Source organism: Akebia trifoliata, chromosome 12 (assembly GCF_017979445.1).
Source record: "Akebia trifoliata isolate Shusen 1 chromosome 12, ASM1797944v1, whole genome shotgun sequence".
In the NCBI taxonomy this organism is placed as follows: domain Eukaryota; kingdom Viridiplantae; phylum Streptophyta; class Magnoliopsida; order Ranunculales; family Lardizabalaceae; genus Akebia; species Akebia trifoliata.
Window position 1 is genome coordinate 8,500,915 of NC_141386.1, and position 18,911 is coordinate 8,519,825.

General features: G+C 34.1%; 2 protein-coding genes and 1 long non-coding RNA gene across 5 annotated transcripts; 2 read left to right on the forward strand and 1 right to left on the reverse strand.

The window, feature by feature from the left end:
• The first annotated feature begins 2,637 nt into the window (after positions 1-2,637).
• Positions 2,638-8,330, forward strand: LOC147388852 (disease resistance protein RGA2-like). Its single transcript, XM_086419386.1, has 2 exons — positions 2,638-6,129; positions 8,036-8,330. The coding sequence occupies exon 1, from the start codon at positions 2,837-2,839 to the stop codon at positions 5,324-5,326; it is 2,490 nt and encodes an 829-aa protein (XP_086275512.1). The 5' UTR covers positions 2,638-2,836; the 3' UTR covers positions 5,327-6,129; positions 8,036-8,330.
• Positions 5,448-6,029, forward strand: LOC147388853 (uncharacterized). Its single transcript, XM_086419657.1, has one exon. The coding sequence runs from the start codon at positions 5,448-5,450 to the stop codon at positions 6,027-6,029; it is 582 nt and encodes a 193-aa protein (XP_086275783.1).
• A 2,435-nt stretch (positions 8,331-10,765) lies between the features above and the next one.
• LOC147388854 (uncharacterized) lies at positions 10,766-17,055 on the reverse strand. 3 transcript variants are annotated; one of them, XR_015170714.1, is made up of 4 exons: positions 16,832-17,055; positions 13,082-13,799; positions 11,959-12,051; positions 10,766-11,728 (listed from the first exon to the last, which is right to left on the reverse strand). It is a non-coding gene; the product is annotated as an uncharacterized LOC147388854 (long non-coding RNA). The 3 variants fall into 3 exon arrangements; XR_015170713.1 differs by having other exon boundaries at positions 10,766-11,718; positions 11,959-13,799; XR_015170712.1 differs by having other exon boundaries at positions 11,959-13,799.
• Between the last annotated feature and the right edge of the window lie 1,856 nt (positions 17,056-18,911).

An 18,911-nucleotide genomic window follows, 5' to 3' on the forward strand; every position in this document is an offset into this window, starting at 1 on the left:
AAGAAAAATCAATGTTGATTATAGGATTTTTGTTTAAGATCTTACAAGTATGCTAGTTGAGTTCCTTCTTAAAATCGAGGATGAATAGGTTTGAAACGAGCTTCACCTTTTTGAAATCAAAGAAGAATAAGGTTGGAATGAGCTTCATCTTCTCGAAAGGAGGTTTGAAATCGATGGGAGAAATGGAAGATGAGAGTTATGTATGGAAGAATAGAAGATGGGAGATATTCGGCCCTATTCAAATGAGAGACCTAACAGGTTTCCCTCGATTTTTTCCATCTAAAAGCATACATTAAAAATGGATTTTAATGGTGAAACGGTTTAAACCCGATTTTGATTAGAAACGAATAAAATCCGTTTTATAATTTGGTTCCTGATTCACTCTTTTCTTGTAGTGATCGGTTTTGGATCAATCATCTTCTGATTTAATTGCGACCTAAAACGAAAGCACATTTTAAATATTTAGCCAACATAAATCTATATTTTATGTATATAGATGATGTATTTTATATTTTATATACATTTTTATTAAATTATACGAGTTTCTTTCTTTTTGAGAGAAGAGGAAGCCAACTCATTCACCTTTGAGGTGCGAACAACAAGTCTTCTATCTACTATTACTTTGATGAGTCTGATATTTGAACACTAATAATTAGAGATGAGAGTAAAATTGTAGTTTTACAATTTATATTAATTTTAATTAACTTCTTACCCAAAAGTGTATGTGTTCAATATCACGGCCCAAGCCCTTAATCCTAGCCCAATCCGCTGAAATCTGATAACCCTGGCCTGCCATTCCTTTATCGGTTGAATATCAAGGCCAAAGCCCATAAATTTTTAGACAGGCCGGGCTAATGGGCTCAATTTACACCTATCATTTGGTACCAATCTGATCAGAATCCAATCCATTGACAATCAAAATCGTTGGTAAAAGGCCACGTGGCACAATCTTTCGGGATAACTGAAGCGTTAATTTTCTACACACTAAAATCAATTTTCTAAATAGATTAGGCCCATTGGTGTTCAATTATGGCCCAAGATGAAAATGATCAGATGATCTAAAAACAATAAGGCTGATTTTATTGGACTGTCTATGGATCACGTTTGAGTCGGATTGGTGCTAAATTAGTACCAATCCAATAAGAACTTCATTTGATCTAATCTAATTCAATATAATATTTGACGTTCGCTCCTACTATGCTAAGCCACGAACCTATACGAAGTGAAGAAGTGAGTAGGAAGATATAAATGGGTCGAATTGACCCGTTAAGTTATCACACTGGATCCAGTTCGAGGAATATGACATCTTTAGCATTATATGTGCATCTCAATCCCAGCTCCAATTGATTTGAATCTTGCTCAATTGAGGTAACAAACTACTTAGAACCAAAACCTATTATATGAATGTGATTCATTCCGCAAACCTCAAATTTAGATGAGCTTTTGACGATGATGTTGAGGGTTTGTTCAAAATTGGGACGCAAACCCTATAAATTAATTGAAACTGCCAGTTTGAGGTTCCAAAATGTTGTGACACTCATCCTTGGTGGTAGGGTTGCAACTTCGGTGGGCTAACCCATACTCAACCCGGGCTCAACCGATTTGATGGGCAAGCCTTGGTTGGGTTATATGGAAAATGAGTCGAGTCTGGGCTAGGTAATCTCAACCCCAATTCAATTCGGGTTGAGGCTCCGGGTAATCCAACTCTACCCAAACCCGATGCTATATGTTTACATATAAATTCTTTTATTTATTTTTTCTTAAAAAATATTAGTTTTCTTTTCCTAAATATATTTGTAAAAAAAATGCCTATCTTTGATGTAAGGGTCCTTTATTCATAGAGAGTGAATTGCTATTTTGTACGTTTTCCTTCCTTATTCCTTTCTATTTTGGGATGAGAATCGTGTGAGATTCCTTTTCTAAGAATCTTTTCTAATTCAGTTGTCTAAATCTCAAAATCCCAAGGATTTGAATCCTTTCCATTCATGAAATTCTGTTTCCCCGACCTTCATCCAAGCCCCCTCCCTCAATGAACCACCCGAGCAACTGCACACACACATGTCAGACGAATATACCTTGTGAATCCTCTCATTCCTTAGTGACACATATTGTTATCTCATGGGTTGGAGAATTTATACATCCACGATAATCAATGAATTTGTTGGTATATCTTCAAATTCATAGATATTAGAAGTGACGACAAAGTCACGAGTGACTTCATAGGTTAAAAAAAGAGTCATGATTTTCTAACTCTCCTCTCACAGATTCCCCTAATAACCCTACTGATGTAGCCATAAATGTTTTCTTAGGATACACAACTGCAATCCCCATAATACATGTACAATTGTGTATCCCAAGGAAAAAAAATCTAAGATTCTTGCACATGCAGCGTGGATAAGTAAGTCGGTCAAAGTGAGTTAGAAAATCAGCACTCTTTCTTTATTTTAAATAGGAAAGTAATCAATAAAAATTAGGGTGCCAATAGAAGTTCTTTAAAACTAATATAGTTAATTTATAAGAATTTTACTAAATTACCCTTTTAAAAACGTTATTTGCTTTACCTATCTGTGGTTGTAAAATAATCACGTAAGAGGGAGAGAGAGAGATCGGTGCAATACACACCACACATGCCACAATAGGATTTTGTCAGAGTACACACGCAATATCGATTGCTCATGTGGAGGTGCACACATAGCCATAGATGCTTGTGGGTTGATTAATTGCTTTAGTTCTAATCTTTCATTCCTTTTCTGGTCACCCTTGGTCTTCATCCTCAGTGCTTGTTTGCATGCTTCAATCTTAGATCTCTTATCACTAATTCCAAAGTAAAAAAAGGATGGCAGAGGCACTTGTTTCTGCTTTGATAAAGCAATTGATGTCCATCGCTCAAATAGAGATGGAACAAGAAGTGAGACTGGTGGTGGGTGTTGATGAAGATGTTAAAAAGCTACAAACTACACTCAGATACATCCAAGCTGTACTCAATGATGCAGAGGAGAAACAAGTCAACAACGAACATGTGAAGGTTTGGTTAGAAGAACTCAGAAACGTGGCCTACGAAATGGAGGATGTGTTGGATGAGTGGAACACCGAAATTCATCGTTTACAAATCGAGGACGGCAAGAAGAAGGTATTGATCTCCAAATTGTTCTTTCTTTGCAATTCCTTCAGTCAAGTTTCTTTGCGTCATGACATCAGCCATAAGATAAAAGAAATAAAGGGCAGACTAGATGTAATTGCAAAAGACAAGGACCAGTTCCAGCTAATTGATAGTGGGATGAGGACTACTACTACTGAGGAACCACCAACATTTCGAATGACTAGCTCTCTGATTGATGAATTAGATGTATGTGGCCGTGCCGATGACAAAGATATTATACTAAGCAAGTTGTTGAGCGAGAGTAGTCAACAAGAAACACATAATGTTCTTCCTGTTGTTATCTCTATATGTGGAATTGGGGGAATTGGAAAGACTACTCTTGCCCAAATGGTCTTCAATGATCATGAGGTGAATAAACATTTCGAGAAGAGAATGTGGGTGTGTGTATCTGATCCTTTCGATTTAAAAAGGCTTGCCAAATCCATTATTGAAGCTGCTGGTGAAGATGTCCCTAATTCCATTCAGTGGGAAGCTTTGCATCAAAAATTATATACATCTGTCTCGGGAAAGCGGTTTCTACTCGTGCTGGATGACGTGTGGACCGAGAATCGTAACGACTGGAATCCATTGAAGCTTGCTTTTAAGGCTGGTGCACAAGGAAGTAGAATTGTCATTACTACGCGCAGTGAAATAGTTGCATCAATAATGGATTCGGCCTACACTCATGATCTGGGTAAATTGTCCGAGGAGGAATGTCTGGTATTGTTTAAGCGTATTGCTTTTCATGGATGGAGCAACGAAGAGTGTGAGAAAGTGAAAGATATCGGCGTGGACATCGTAAATAAGTGCAAGGGTGTGCCTCTTTTCATCAAGGCTTTGGGAGGTCTCATGTTCTTAAAAAAAACCAGATTGGAGTGGGAACAAGTCTTGAAAAGTGATGCATGGGAATTACAAAATGTTGAAAAAGAAGTTTTGCCTGTTCTCTTGTTGAGTTATTATGCATTGCCCTCAAATGTGAAACGTTGCTTCACATATTGCGCTATCTTTCCAAAAGATCATGAGATAGGAAAGGATGAGTTAATCAAGTTGTGGATGGCAGAAGGTCTCCTTAACTCCACGGGAAGAAGAGAATGGGAAGTAGTGGGTGATGAATATTTCAATGAACTACTGATGCGCTCATTTTTCCAAAACATGGAACGAGATGACGATGGAAACATAATTTACTACAAAATGCATGATCTTATTCATGATTTCGCCCAATTTCTTACGAAGACTGAATGCTTTATCATGGATGGTAACAACACAAAATTCAATAACAATAGTAAGAAGGTCCGCCATTTAAATGTTGCACGGTTTACAGATTTAAGTTCCGTCCTTCCTTCCATTTACGAGGCAAAGAATCTACGCACTCTTATCATGGATAGAGATCCATGGGCATCACACTCTGTTCCAGCTCTTTCTAATTTGTTTCATCAAGTGACATGTCTTAGAGAACTATCTTTGTGCAATTGGGATCTAGAAGAATTGCCAAATGAGGTTGAGAAGTGTATACATCTTAGATACTTTGACTTGTCTGGGACAAGGTTGAAGGAATTGCCTGAAACAATGTGCAGATTGTATAATTTGCAGACATTGAAACTTAACCGTTGTTGGAATCTATGTAAACTACCTCAAGGGATTAGGAAAATGATTAACCTGAGACATCTTGAAATTCAAGGAACTGATGATCTAAGCTACTTGCCTCAAGGAATTGGTAGATTAAACTCCCTTCGAACATTGTCCAAGTTCATTATTGGTGATGTGAGGGGAGGTGAATGCAAAATTGGAGAATTAAAAAATCTCAATCACCTCCAAGGGGATCTAAAAATATATAAGTTGGAAAGAGTGGCGAATGTAAATGAGGCTAATGAAGCACAATTAAAGAATAAGCAACATCTCCATGGTCTAGGCTTGAGCTTCAAGGTTTGGGATCTGGGAAATGTGGGAGAAGGCGAGATAGAGAAGATTGAGGGTGTGCTGGAAGGCCTCCAACCACATCGAAACTTAATGGAATTGCGAATAAAAGGTTACTTTGGTTCTAAGTTTCCTAGGTGGATGGTGGATTCGATATTGTCCAATCTTGTCACTATTGAAATAGTTGATTGTGCGAAATGTGTGCAATTTCCTGCTTTTGGAAAGTTTCAATTTCTTCAAAAACTCATAATAGAAAACATGGATTCGGATTAAAAGTATAGGCCTTGAGTTTTTAGGAATTAAAGTGGATGTTAATGATGATGATACAAAAAGAAGTGGAGAATCAAGAGTTGTGGTAGCATTCCCACAATTGAAGGAGCTACTATTGGGTAGAATGAGACAGTTAGAGGAGTGGGAGATGTTGACAAGGGAAGAAGAAGAAGAACATGATGCTGGAAATGGAGGAGGAAGAGATATAATAATCATTATCATGCCACTTCTCCACACATTATCAATTTTTGATTGCCCCAAGTTAAAGGAGTTGCCTCACCATTTCTTCTCTGCTACACTAAGGAAATTGGATATTGGTAATTGCCCAAAATTGAGTTGGACACCATGCCTTCCTCCACTCCTTGAAGAGTTGACTTTAGAAGGGGATGTAGGTGTTCTTTCAAGGTCATTGCCTACCAACCAAGTTAACAACAACAACAACAATCTCAAGTCTCTGATTATCTTTCGATCACCACATTCATCACTCCCTGAAGGTTTGGCTCATCTTACATCGCTCCAAAAGTTGTCAATCATTTCCTCTGATTCCTTGATGTGCATGTCTGAGGAGCTGAAACAACTCACCTCGCTTCAAAGCTTGGTAATTCGTTTGTGTTCTGTTTTGGGACCACGTTGCGAAAAGGAGGTAGGAGAGGACTGGAGCATCGTATCACACATCCCCAGCATTAGGATCAACTTTTTTCTTTGATAAATAACATCAAGATCAACTTCAGGGACTTTAAAAGAGAGTGAGGGACTTTAATATTAGAGACACGCATGCATCATGACTCCACCAAGATCTAAGAGAGGTAAAGTTCATTTTTAATTAGGATTTTACATTTGAATTTTGAATTTTGAATTAAGAAAATAAACAACTCTACTCCTAACTGGTTGATTTGAGGTTTGCTTTCATCACATCGTATCACATGCCAACGGTTCAGGTGATGGGAGAATATTCTCAAATAGCTAGATTCCCAATACAACACATACATAATATATATGGAATTTATTTATTTTTTACTTCATCTTTCTCGGGAAAATAAATATTTCAATCTTTATTGAAAAAATAAAGGTGAATTTACTATTGCCACACCAATTTAAAATCAATAATAAAAATATGGGGTGTGAGAAGTAACTCCAAAAAAAGCTGGAGCACCCCACCTTCTTCACGATCAAGGGGGAGTGGCATCTCAAACCATGGTAGGTTTTAGAAACTCTCTCTCTCTCTCTCCATGTGTGTGTTGCACTATTGCGATTTGGGTTAGGTTTACCTAGAGCTAAAAATATTTTTTTGTACAATTTTTTTATTTTTTATTTTCAATTTTCATTCCAATCACTAGAGATTCAAGTAACTCCTTATTTGAATCTATGGGTAATATCCAACAAAGAAGGTTTTATGGATAAGTTTTTTACTTTAATCTATGTTGATTTAGTTGGCATCAAATGTGTTTGATGAAATGTGTAAGAAAATGGATGCAACTTGAAAAATCTAAGAAGATGCATAAATGAACTGATTAACACATTTCTTTGTTGTTTTTCTACCTATTGTTGATGTGTTTTTAGTCAAAATACTATATGATTTTAGTTGTGGGAGATACTCTATTGAACAAAGGTTTGTGGTGATGCATTAGTAATGGAGATGCTAACCTGAATCTCATATAGATGTTGTGAGACATTAACATTAGATGTTATCAGCATTGGTGATGGATTCTAGGATGCTAGTTTGAATCTCATTTGCTTTGTTTTGCCCTAAAGAATTATTGGTGTGTAACAAAACAAAATGGTTTGTAAAAAAAATTTCTTCAATAAATGATGCGCACATTTCCTTTTTTGGTGTGGCACATATAATTTAATTAATTGGTGTGGCAAGAGTAAAAATTAGTGTGGCGATAGTAGTTCTAAAAAAAATGAAACACACTTTCTTACCAACTTAGTAAGATTTAAAAATCTTACCAAGGGTCGTTTTGCTCAAATGGATTACAACATTTGCAATCCAACCCCAAAGCGGTCTAGATTTCATAGAGAAACTAAGATCCCAAATAAATAAATAAATAAATAAAATCAATTTTTTTTTTAAGCTTTATCCAATGTTTTGAAAATGGATGTCAACCTTCCACTGATCTCCCAAATTTAAAATACAAATTCAACAATGAATAACTTAGAATTTTTGTCCTCTACAACCATATAGCATCGGATCATGTTTCTGGATGCCACAAGGTGAGCACAAAGACACTTAATAAGACTAGTCTTACTTAAATATAAAAATAAAAACAATTGATATTTAGAAATTGGAATTGGACGGGTATTCTAAATCATTATTCAAATTTGATATATATAATATAAGTATATTATATCTATTCGGGTTTGAATTAAATGTTATTGGAGAGGATATTTCAATATCCAAATTCGAATCCATATCCAAAAACTTAGAATAATATTTTATTATTCAAATATGAATTTGGATAATGAACCATCCATTGATAGACTTACTAAACCATAGTTTTTAAAAATCATCCCTCTTTTTGACATTTTCACTGTTTTAGTGTAGGTTCTGTATTATATCATTCAACTTTCTTGATCTCCTTTTAATAAGGGACATTGTCTAAGAGTTACAGTGGTGACTTCTCTATGTTTAATAGTTTATACTTTTAAAATGTTTTTGTATAGTTTTATAATATGTAATTAACATTCATATAAAATATTTGTTTTGTCCAGGACAAAGAACCAATTAGAAGGATTTGAATTTTATCGAAGACGTTCCTAAAGAAGAAGTAGCCATTGTTGTGAGTTTCATGGCTATTGTGTTCAAGCTTATCTATGATATTTGATATATATTTTGTATTATTATTTTGAAAAACCATGTGTGATTTGATTTGTTACGTGTGTGTCTTGTATTTTATTAGTGGTAATGGATTATAAATCAATTAAGAGAGATTCAACAGAGTCAGCTTGTGATTTCTCCCAATATTATCATAAATTTTTCCCTATGGGCAGCTTTGTAATATTGTATTAGGGATTGTAATATATTTTTTTCATGGAAAATAGTGAAAAAAATCTTATCATTGTCTGTGAATGTAAGCAAATTTTGCTGAACCACTTAAACTCTCTCTCTCTCTCTCTCTCTCACTCAGTTACTAAAATTATTGTTATTTCTCGCAACAATTTTTCTTCTACAACATTCAATTTTGGGAGCAGGTCATTAAACTTTGTTGTTCAATATTTACAACATTCCTTCTTTCTTCTTTGCAAAAATATAGAATTTATTAGAATAAAGAAGTCATATAAAAAAAATATCAATCCTCAACACTTCTCACTTACATTTACATGATGCACTTACAACCATTATTTTGAAAGATTGGTGGCAACAACAATCAAGAACAAAACCAAAATTAGAAAAGAAAAGAAAAAAAAAGAAAAAAAGACTAATGGGTTCATATTTTAAACTGACACCAATCCCTTTACCCAAAACTTAGAAAACCATTAAAATGAAGTTTGTGGTCAGATTCAAATCTGGCAATGAGTCGAGTTCAAATCAAGGGGTGAACTTTTGTAATATCTTTGAATATATGAATGTGCTTGAAATGAGATCTTGCTCAATAGTTTATAGATTAAGTTTGAATCTCACCAAGAATTTGAATCAAAATTTAATCAACTAATGTACATATTGAGAAGCTAAGAAAACACATTTAGTTTCTTCCATATAATTCTTTTCCGATGTCTTGACCTGATGATAAAACCCCAAAGGTAGTGAAGTATAAAATCACACATACAAAAAACAGTAAGATTTATGTGGTTCTACAATGTGTCATCCATTTTGATGAAAGCAACTATTCATAACCCTGACGAAGAAATTATATCTTGAGATGCCTCCAATACACTGACATTTGAAATAATGTGGTCTAATAGAGGAAGGTAGCAACATTAATTGCAGCATCTGAATCTGAATTCCCACCCGAACATTAGGTGCATCACTGAATCCAAATTCTAGCCCAAGTTTTTAATATAAAAAATCCAAAACTCAACCCTTTCTTGTAATAGTCTAATAATAAGAAAGAGAATGAATGTTTTATAATTATACAGTCTATGTTACGATCATTTAAGACTCATTCAGAGATCCATAAATTTATACCAAAAATTTGATATTTTGAACAACCCATAAGAAAATCAACATTACAACTCAAAGAAGAATTGATGCCCTAATGACAACTAATATTCTTGACCTAGATTTATTTCTTCTATCATCACAGTTTGATTTTTTTGGTTGAATGGTTTAGAGTGTCTAAAGGTTTGTTCTTTATAGAAACTGACTTCTAAAAGAAGTAGAAACCCAGAGCCTGAAAAGTCACATCCAACAAAAGCTTGTTCGTTACAAAAGCAAATAAGCTAGAAATTAATGTTTATTTAACAGCTTTTTATTGTTAGATTCTGGTAAAATAACCAGAATACCCTTAATGTTGATAATAACCCAAAATGCACAAAAAATGAGTAGAATACCTTAATAAATATATAATTGCACTATATATATAATAAATTATAAAAATAATTATTTTCAATTTAAATAAATTTTTAAATTTTATAATGTTATCAAAATTTTGACAACATCTCCTCTTAAAAATGAACATATGAAATTTTCTGATAAAGAAAATACCTACATAATACACAATCCAACATCCACATAAAGATGAAAGGTGTTTTGATAATAAAGTAGTGATGATGAATTGCTTTTAATCTTAATAGTAAAGATGAAGGGTATTTTGGTAGTAATCTCATTTTGGAAGATAAAAGGGTATTTTCATAATCCCCTTTTGTTTTTCAAGATTAAGCTTGATTGAAAATTTGATTAAAGATGAAAGATATTTGGTAATTCCCTTTTATTTTTTAAAGTTAAGTTTGGTTGAAAATTTGATTAAAGATGAAAGGTATTTTGATAAAGATGACGGGTACTTTGGAAGATGAATAGTATTTTACTAAAGATGAAGGGTATTTTGGTAAAAATAAAGGGTATTTTGAAAAAATAAAGTGTATTTTGATAAAATTGAAGGGTATCTTGATAATTCCATTTTGTTTTTAAAGTTAAGTTTGGTTAGAAATTTGATTAAAGATGAAATATTTTGGTAATCTCCTTTTGTTTTTTAAGGTTAAGTTTGATTGAAAATTTAATTATAGATGAAGGGTATTTTAGAAGATGAAGGGTATTTTAGTAATCTTATTTCATTTTTTAAGGTTAAGTTTGATTGGAAATTTGATTAAAGATGAAAGGTATTTTTGATAACTACACTTGAGCCATTTTACGTTTTTGGCTTCCCGCAAAAGCCATTTGAAGAAGTCCCTCTTGAATGATTTCTTTTAGGAATTACTTTTAGGTTTCGATTGAAATCCACAGGAGCAAAAAAAATTCAAACGAACATCATTTATCTGAAGCTCAAACGAATAGGGCTTATGCAATTGCAACTTCAAATATATCTCATTCTATAGGGGAAAGAACTATTACATTGACATCTTAATCTAAATGAATATAAAGACATCCCCAACATGTCTTACGGCACACTTTCCTGTCTCACAAAACTTAAGAGTGTTTGGACTACAACTTTCTGGACTGATACACTCAAAAAGAATATTATTTATGACTTTGGAGCCATTTGAATCAAGCATGCCGTTGATATTTCTAACCATTAGATTTCATCACTAGTTAGTTTGATTATCAATAAAAAGATTCACATAGTGTGGGAAAGAAGTGTGAGAGAGAATGAGAAAGCTGCTGAAAGAGAGGGTAAGATAGAGGAGTAATAAAAAATATTCTATGAGATTAACAAAAATATTGAATACTATTAATAATAATAATAATAAAATAAAACATTAAAAAAAAACGCTAAGACCTTATAATTCCACAACCTTAAAGGTGTTAAAACCATAGTAATAAACTATTTTTTTTTATTTATCGGTAAAGATAATTTATTGAAAGAAGAAACAAGGTGGGTCGAGGGGACCAACCCAAAACAAAAGAAACATGGCAAAAGAAAAAGCAAACAACAAACAAAAAGAGGTACAAATTACTCTCTCGATAGAGAGCAAACCCTATGATAATTACTCTCTCAATAGAGAGCAAACCCTATCACAAACCAACCATGATAATACCCACATTATGAGTCATAGATCATCATATATACATAAATTAAGATCTAGAAATCCTTGTATTAAAGCATGGATTTCCTTCTTGAAAAAATATCATACTATGTTCCTCTAGAGAGTAAACGAATGATCAGAAAAACATTAAAAAAAAAAAGACATTTTACTTGAATCTTCATTATGTAAAAGTAAAAACCTTGTAGTAGATGTTTCATCTCCATCCTAGTAACCAGATTGCATTGCTACCAAGGAAATATTCTCTTCTAGAAAATCTGCTAGCTCCTACAATACATTAATATCTATTATGAAGAAATAAAAACTGATATATCCAAACCAAAGTGGTATAGGTGTTTCTTTTCTCTTTATTAGCTTTATTTCAGTCAAACTAAGAAGAATTAAATGGAACTTGGGCTATGTACTCATAATTTTTAAAGAAAATGACTCTCTTGTTTTGCAAATAGTATCTCTATTATAATATTTCAATGGAAAGCTATGAATGTAAGAGACATTACCAGGTTGAATGTGTTGTCATTTAGAAGAATGGCAAAATATCTTCGACATTTTGAACATCTTTTGTGGTGGTATAGTGGGTTGGAGTATTTCATCTACAAAATGTAAAAAGAGGAGGATCGGAATAGAGGAGTCTGACATCAAAAGATAAACAACACTAAGATACTATTAAAAACATAACAGATGATATAATAAAAAAAATCATTTGCAGGGGAAAAAACATTTAACCATGTAATATCAAAACCATTTGCAGGTGAAAAAAAACATTGGAAAATGTATATAGTAACTTGCAAAACCATTTGTAGGTTAAAAATAAAAAACAGATTTGAATTGCCTTTTATCACGTGTGTATGTGCTCTTTACACCTTGGAAAGTTTTCAATGAAGAGTGAAAGACCATTCTCACACCCCAAATAAATGTCCAACACTTTCTAGTCAACCTATCATCTTCAACCTCTTGGCAAACCCATTCCCTTTCTCTTTCCTTCAACCCTATTAATGGTTCTTTTATATTTGTTCAAAACAACACAAAATGAAATGTAACTGCTGATTTAAATAATGTCTAACCATTAAAATGAAACGGTTTGTAACTAGATTACCATTGCAAAAAATATGTAGAAAATGTCTAATGGGTTTAGATTTTACACCATGAATTAGTTGGTATTCAGATTACCATTGTCAAATACATGATTATGATGAAATATAACGTGCAAAACTCTTCGACATAGTAATTAGTCCCAAAACCTAATTTCTACGTGCATTAAGTCCCCAACATATAAAAATCTTATACTAAATCAATGTGTGTCAAAAAAAATTAAAGCAACACTAATGATTGTGTGATAAAAGGGAGTAAAAAGAACCACGAGTTACATACCTGGGGCGATGCTTTTTAGATAATAAGACTAGAAAGAACAAGCAAAAAGTATTGTTTTAAATTACCCTTTCCTAAGACCTCTTTACACTCCAAGGCCATCTCAAATAAGATCCAAAGAAGAAAAAAAAAGAAAGAAAAAACTCAATAAAAACAACATCAACATCAGTAATTATAAAATAAATTTAATCACAAAAAAATTTATAATTTATCATAAATGCACCGTTGAAAAGAAATGGTAGCAAAACACCTCACCTGGGTATATCTTTTTTCCAAATTGATTTGTCTCTAGCAATTTTTAATGGTTTCTGCATCTAGTAGGCAGCAAGGAAAGTTATTTTTCCTAAACCAAAAAATTAACAGTTAAGAATAGAGAAATAAGGACACACACAAAGTTAACCATTTTGGATGGTTTAGTTTTTCACTTTTATCATGTTACAATTTGATTTAGAAGAGATGGTTGTGTTTCTCCAAGACACCCAACTTACAAACCCCATCCCAAATAGACACCAATATAACTAAAAGTACCAATTCTTTATAACATCAACAGTCCAAAAAAAGTTGGGCTTTGAAACATGAACCTGTTCTAAAAAAATATGGCTTTAAACACATAAATATCCCCATGATAAATAGACCCACCAATGACAAATTATCAAAAATAAGAGTTTAAACGAAGTTGTCCCACCTCAATCAATGTCTAAAATGAGAGGAGTGCATACCCAAATGGATGACCCGAACAACTTTTATGAGCGGATCCACTCTAATACACCGAGTTGAGTCAATCCAACAATGGGCACATCAAAAGCTTTTAAAATAACATTAAGTTGACCATTAGGCCAAATACTATTGGGGAAAAATTACATACTAAACCTGAGTCTTAGGCTATTGGAATAATACCATCCATGATTGCTCTCCGATCCTTTGATTATCAAGTATGTATGACAGAAAAGTGCTCCAAAGAGGCCATCAAAACCTGAAAAGCATTAGAACTAAATTCTAATTAAAGTTAAAAAATTAAAATTCAAAAGAAAGGAGTGTACCAATACATGAGATGTGTAACTGTGGTAAAAGATAGAGAAAAATAAAATTAAACTGGGTTTCCCATGAACATGGAGTTTGGAGCTTGCCCTCCAATAGAATATTGGACTTGAAGGAGGTGAGGTCAACTGGAGCCTCTTTTTTAGAATCTAGTCCTCTCACTAAGAAACGGAATGATAGGAAAAATTGACTTACAAAAGGCTTATGATCATGTGAGTTGGGATTTCTTAGAGTATATGATGAGGAGGATGGGTTTTGTGAGACGTGGATCAGTTGGATTATGAAATGTGTTACATCGGTGTCTTACTCGATTCTCGTCAACGGGAGTCCAGCTGGTTTTTTTAGAGGTTCGAGAGGGTTGAGGCAAGGGGATCCATTATCTCCTTTCTTGTTTCTTATTATAGCTGAAACCTTGGGTAGCCTGTTTAGAAGAGCAGTTGGGCTAGGTAGGTTATCAGGATTTAAAGTGACTAACGGGCCACTGATTTCGCATTTACAATTTGCAGACGATACACTAGTTTTTTTGGAGCATTCGAAAACCAAGTGAGGGTGCTTCGTGTCTTATTGAGTTGCTTTGAGGCTATGTCAGGATTGCATATTAATCTGCAGAAGAGTAAGCTTTTTGGGGTAGGGGAGGTTATTGATATTCATTTGATGGCCACAATCTTGGGGTGTGGGTATGAGTCCTTGCCCACGTCCTATTTGGGTTTACCGTTAGGCGCTCCCTACAATAGCATTAAAATTTGGGAGGATGTGATAGAGAGATTGGAGAAAAGGTTAAGTACATGGAAGGCCAATTATTTGTCGAAAGGAGGGAAAATAACTTTGATCAAAAGTACACTTACGAGCATCCCGGTTTACTTTCTCTCGTTGTTTACGCTCCCGAGATCCGTTGAAATGAGATTGGAGAGGCTCATGAGAAACTTCTTGTGGAATGATAAGAGCGGAAAGAGGAAGTATCATTTGGTCAGATGGAAAGTGATTTGTATGCCGAAGAAGAAAGGGGGGTTGGACATTAGGGGGTTGAGATTAACTAATAGGGCGCTTCTAGGAAAATGGCTTTGGAGATTTGGTGAGGAGAAGGAAAATCTGTGAAGGAGGATTATTATGGCTAGGTATGGGGATAGGACTCTAGGTTGGTATAGTGGAGAGTCTAATCATTCTTATGGGTGTAGTGTTTGGAAAGGGATTCTTAGAGTGAGTGAGGATTTTGAGAGTGGGATTAGATTCAAAACGGGTATGGGAAACAAAATCAGATTTTGGAAAGATAGGTGGTGCGGCACATTGCCTCTGGCTACTCAATTTCCGTCTTTGTACGCTTGTTCCGTGAAGAAGAACCGCTCAATCCAGTAGTGTTTGATTCGCAACGAGGCTAATTCTACCTGGAGTTTGGGGTTCAGGAGAAACTTTAATGATTGGGAGTTAACCGAGGTGACATCTTTCCTTGATCTTTTATATACTGTCCATCTCAACGAGAGCGAACAGGATAAGTGGGAATGGATAAGGGCTAAAGATAAGAGATTCTCTGTCAAGTCTTTTCATAAGTGGCTCACTCCTCTTGCAAAGCGATTTCCAGCGAGTTCCATCATTTGGTATAAGTTTGTTCCCTCTAAAATCTCTTTTTTTGTTTGGTTGGCTTCTCTTGGAAGGATCCTTACGTTGGACAATTTGATCGTTCGAGGTTGGATCACTCCCAATTGTTGTCCCCTATGTTTGAGGGAAGGGGAATCAGTTGATCATATTTTCATTCATTGTTCCTTTTCTTATTATATTTGGTCTAATTTCCTTGATCTTTTCCGTATTAATTGGGTCTTTCCACGTAAATTCTCCTCGTTGCTAGTTGAGTGGAACAGTAATACTTTTCATACCAGAAAACGGTTCTTGTGGACAATGCTTCCATCAGCAATTGCTTGGGGGGTTTGGAATGAGCGAAATAACAGAGTTTTCAATAATAAGATCGGTAGTTCTCATGCTGGTTTCTTGGAGATCTTGGGCCTTTTATACTTTTGGTCCAATCAGAACATAGATTTCGTGGGGATTACTTTTGACGATTTTGTTTTTAGATGGGACACTTTTTGTAATCATTGATGTTGTAGCTTTCCTTTTCTTTTGTAGCTCTTTATGAGGCTTTCTCGGCCTCATTGTATCTTGTTTCCCCCGTTTTCAATATATTATACTTATCAAAAAAAACTCTTAGTTAGCGAATGAAATGATGTGGTTTTATGAAACCCATTTGGTAACCAAATGATTATGCTAAATTCCATTCTCAAATAAATATTAATATATTACCCAATAGTTAAAAGTGATTCCCAAGATATAATATATTACACCATTTAAATTGATTTTTTAAGATAGACGATGATGATGAAGCTTTGAGGATGATGACTAAACTTTAATTTCATTTTAAAATTATAGCTTCAATTCTTTAACATTAATCCATACCATTAAATACATAAACACATTAAATACCAAAACAGAAGCTTACAGAGACTGAAGGTTCATAAATGCGTATTGTGACAAATAAAAAGTCTCTGCAGGATTTCGTCAAACGGATGTCAAACGAAGGTATGATTTACTCAAAACTGAATACCCATTGTATACTAAAAGAAGTATAAGATGCATTTTACATCCTTCATATATCTAAGAGAGGAGAAACACATGAAAAGATATAAATTGACACAAATTATGCTTACATGTGCGCATAAAAGAAACACAGAACCATAGTCGTTGTTTGCTTTGACACAAATGTTCCAACAGCCATATCACACCACGTACAACACAATACATGTACTTGAGATGACCATGTTGGGGCTATCCAATAGTTAGGAGAATAATCATCTTTTTCTTGCTCCCAAACAACAAATCTCTTAAAATCAAAAAAATAAAATAAAAAATAAAACAAAAATAGAGAGAAAAGTGTGAGAAGTTTTCACCAGAAGTTAGAGAGAGGGATTCAAAGAACCTCACCTCCAATCTCCAGCACAAAACCATTGATTTTTAGAGAGAATGAGAGCTTTTCTGAAGTTAGAAGGAGAGGGAGTTGCTTGCTTGAAGTTAGAGAGAATGAGAGAGGGTTTCACCCTTGCATGACCTTTTATGCCTTCAAACCCTTGCGGAGAGATCAGATTTCCAGCTAGACATCAAAGACAAAGAGATTTTCTGTTTGATGTTGAAGACGTAAAAGGGTACTATTTTAATTTTTTTTCGAAATAGAGAGAGTTGAGTCACATGCATGGTTTTTAAACTCGGTATTCCGTATCGTCTCGTTCACCGCCTATACCGAGTTGACTCGGACGATACGTCTCGTATCGTCGAGTCGTCTCGTTCAACATTGAAACAATGATTTTTAATCATTTAAAAAATCTGAAAAAATCTGAAAAATTCAGGAAAAATTAAGAATTGATTCCTATTAAAAAATGAATCCCAAAAAAATATAAAATTAAAAACAAAATTCATAATATACATATCAAACTAAATTAATTAAATATTTATATTGTTACGTTGTTTCATTTTCATTCCACAAGTGCACTAAACTTATTTTCCAAACACAATATTTAAAGAGCATCAAACTTACCATCAAAAATATCAATTAAAACACTAATTTCAATTCGATAAAAATTGGTATTATAAAAATTGGATCGACCCTTATTGGAATTGGTTTTTATTCGATATCAATATGATCCAAATATGTTTCAATTGATTTTCATCATATTATAAGTATGATTTGACATATAAAATACAAAGAAGCAACATTCCAAAAAATAAAATACAAAGAAACTTCACAATTATGTAACACAATTGACCTACTTTCTCACATTTTATCGGATAGGGACACGATTGATCCATATTCCATCCGATAGGTTACTGCATCAAATTCTTATCAGATCTAATTTTTATTGGAACCCAAATCTTTAATCAATGTATGAAGTTATCTAATAGGCACAAATTGGATTTTGGATCCATTGACAGCCAAACTATTTTCAGAACCCAAATCTTCAATTGAGATATAAAATTATCGAATTTGAATGGATCGGATTTTGGACCCATTGATTGCCTTACTATTGAGGGGATCATAGTAATTTATGATCCTAAATATCCGATTACATCAGTAAGTAGCAGTTGAGAAGCATCTTATATTTGCGATTTAGGAAAATGGCCCACAATTTAATGGTGTTGATTCAATGTACACCATTGGTCCATCACTAATTTCAAAAATATTCGATAAAACTCGGTTAACTCGGATGAGATTTTGAAAATCTCGTCCGATACAATTCGTTTGTCTCGCGAGTTAACGTAAAATCTGTGATGTCTCGTATATCTCGTTCGTATAGTCCGAGTTTGCGAAAATATCGTCCGAGACGACTTGCATATCTCACGATACGCGGTCGTCTCATGACTCATTATGAGTTGGTCTTGTTAGGCTGCGATACTGAGTTAACTCAGGCGATACGTCTCAGTCTCGGACGAGTTTAAAAACCATGGTCACATGAGATAGAGAAAAAGGGAGATGGGAGGTTTTTAAACTCGTCCGAGACCGAGACGTATCGTCCGAGTTAACTCGGTATCCGAATTGAACGAGACCAACTAACAAAGTCATTTTTTGACCAAGATTTACGAATCACGTTCAATTTTTTTATTTGTCTCACGAGACGTCCCAAACGTAACGGAAAACTCGTCCGAGATGACTCGGTATCGAAGCTGAACGAGACAAGACGAGATACCGAGTTTAAAAACCATCATGGGAGGGAGTAAGCAATGGGAGATTGAATTTTGTTTCTAATTTTCACATCATCGATATTCATAATCGGATTAATTTTCAGCACTATTTATGTGGAGGGATAAAAGTATGGGTCTTACAATTGATTAGACATTTGTATTACACAAAATTATTTTAATTTAATTGGATTTTATGTTATATATATATATATATATATATATAGGGAGGCGTTCGGATGCATGTGTTTTATCAGTTGTTTTAACAAAAGAAACCCGTCCGTTAGATATTATTGAATCGGACGGTCGAGATTGTTGATTTCGTTTAAGTTAA

What these genes read in the sequence shown, in the direction of transcription:
- LOC147388853 (XM_086419657.1), top strand. Translation starts at nt 5,448, where the DNA reads ATGAGACAGTTAGAGGAGTGGGAGATGTTGACAAGGGAAGAAGAAGAA.
- LOC147388852 (XM_086419386.1), top strand. Translation starts at nt 2,837, where the DNA reads ATGGCAGAGGCACTTGTTTCTGCTTTGATAAAGCAATTGATGTCCATC.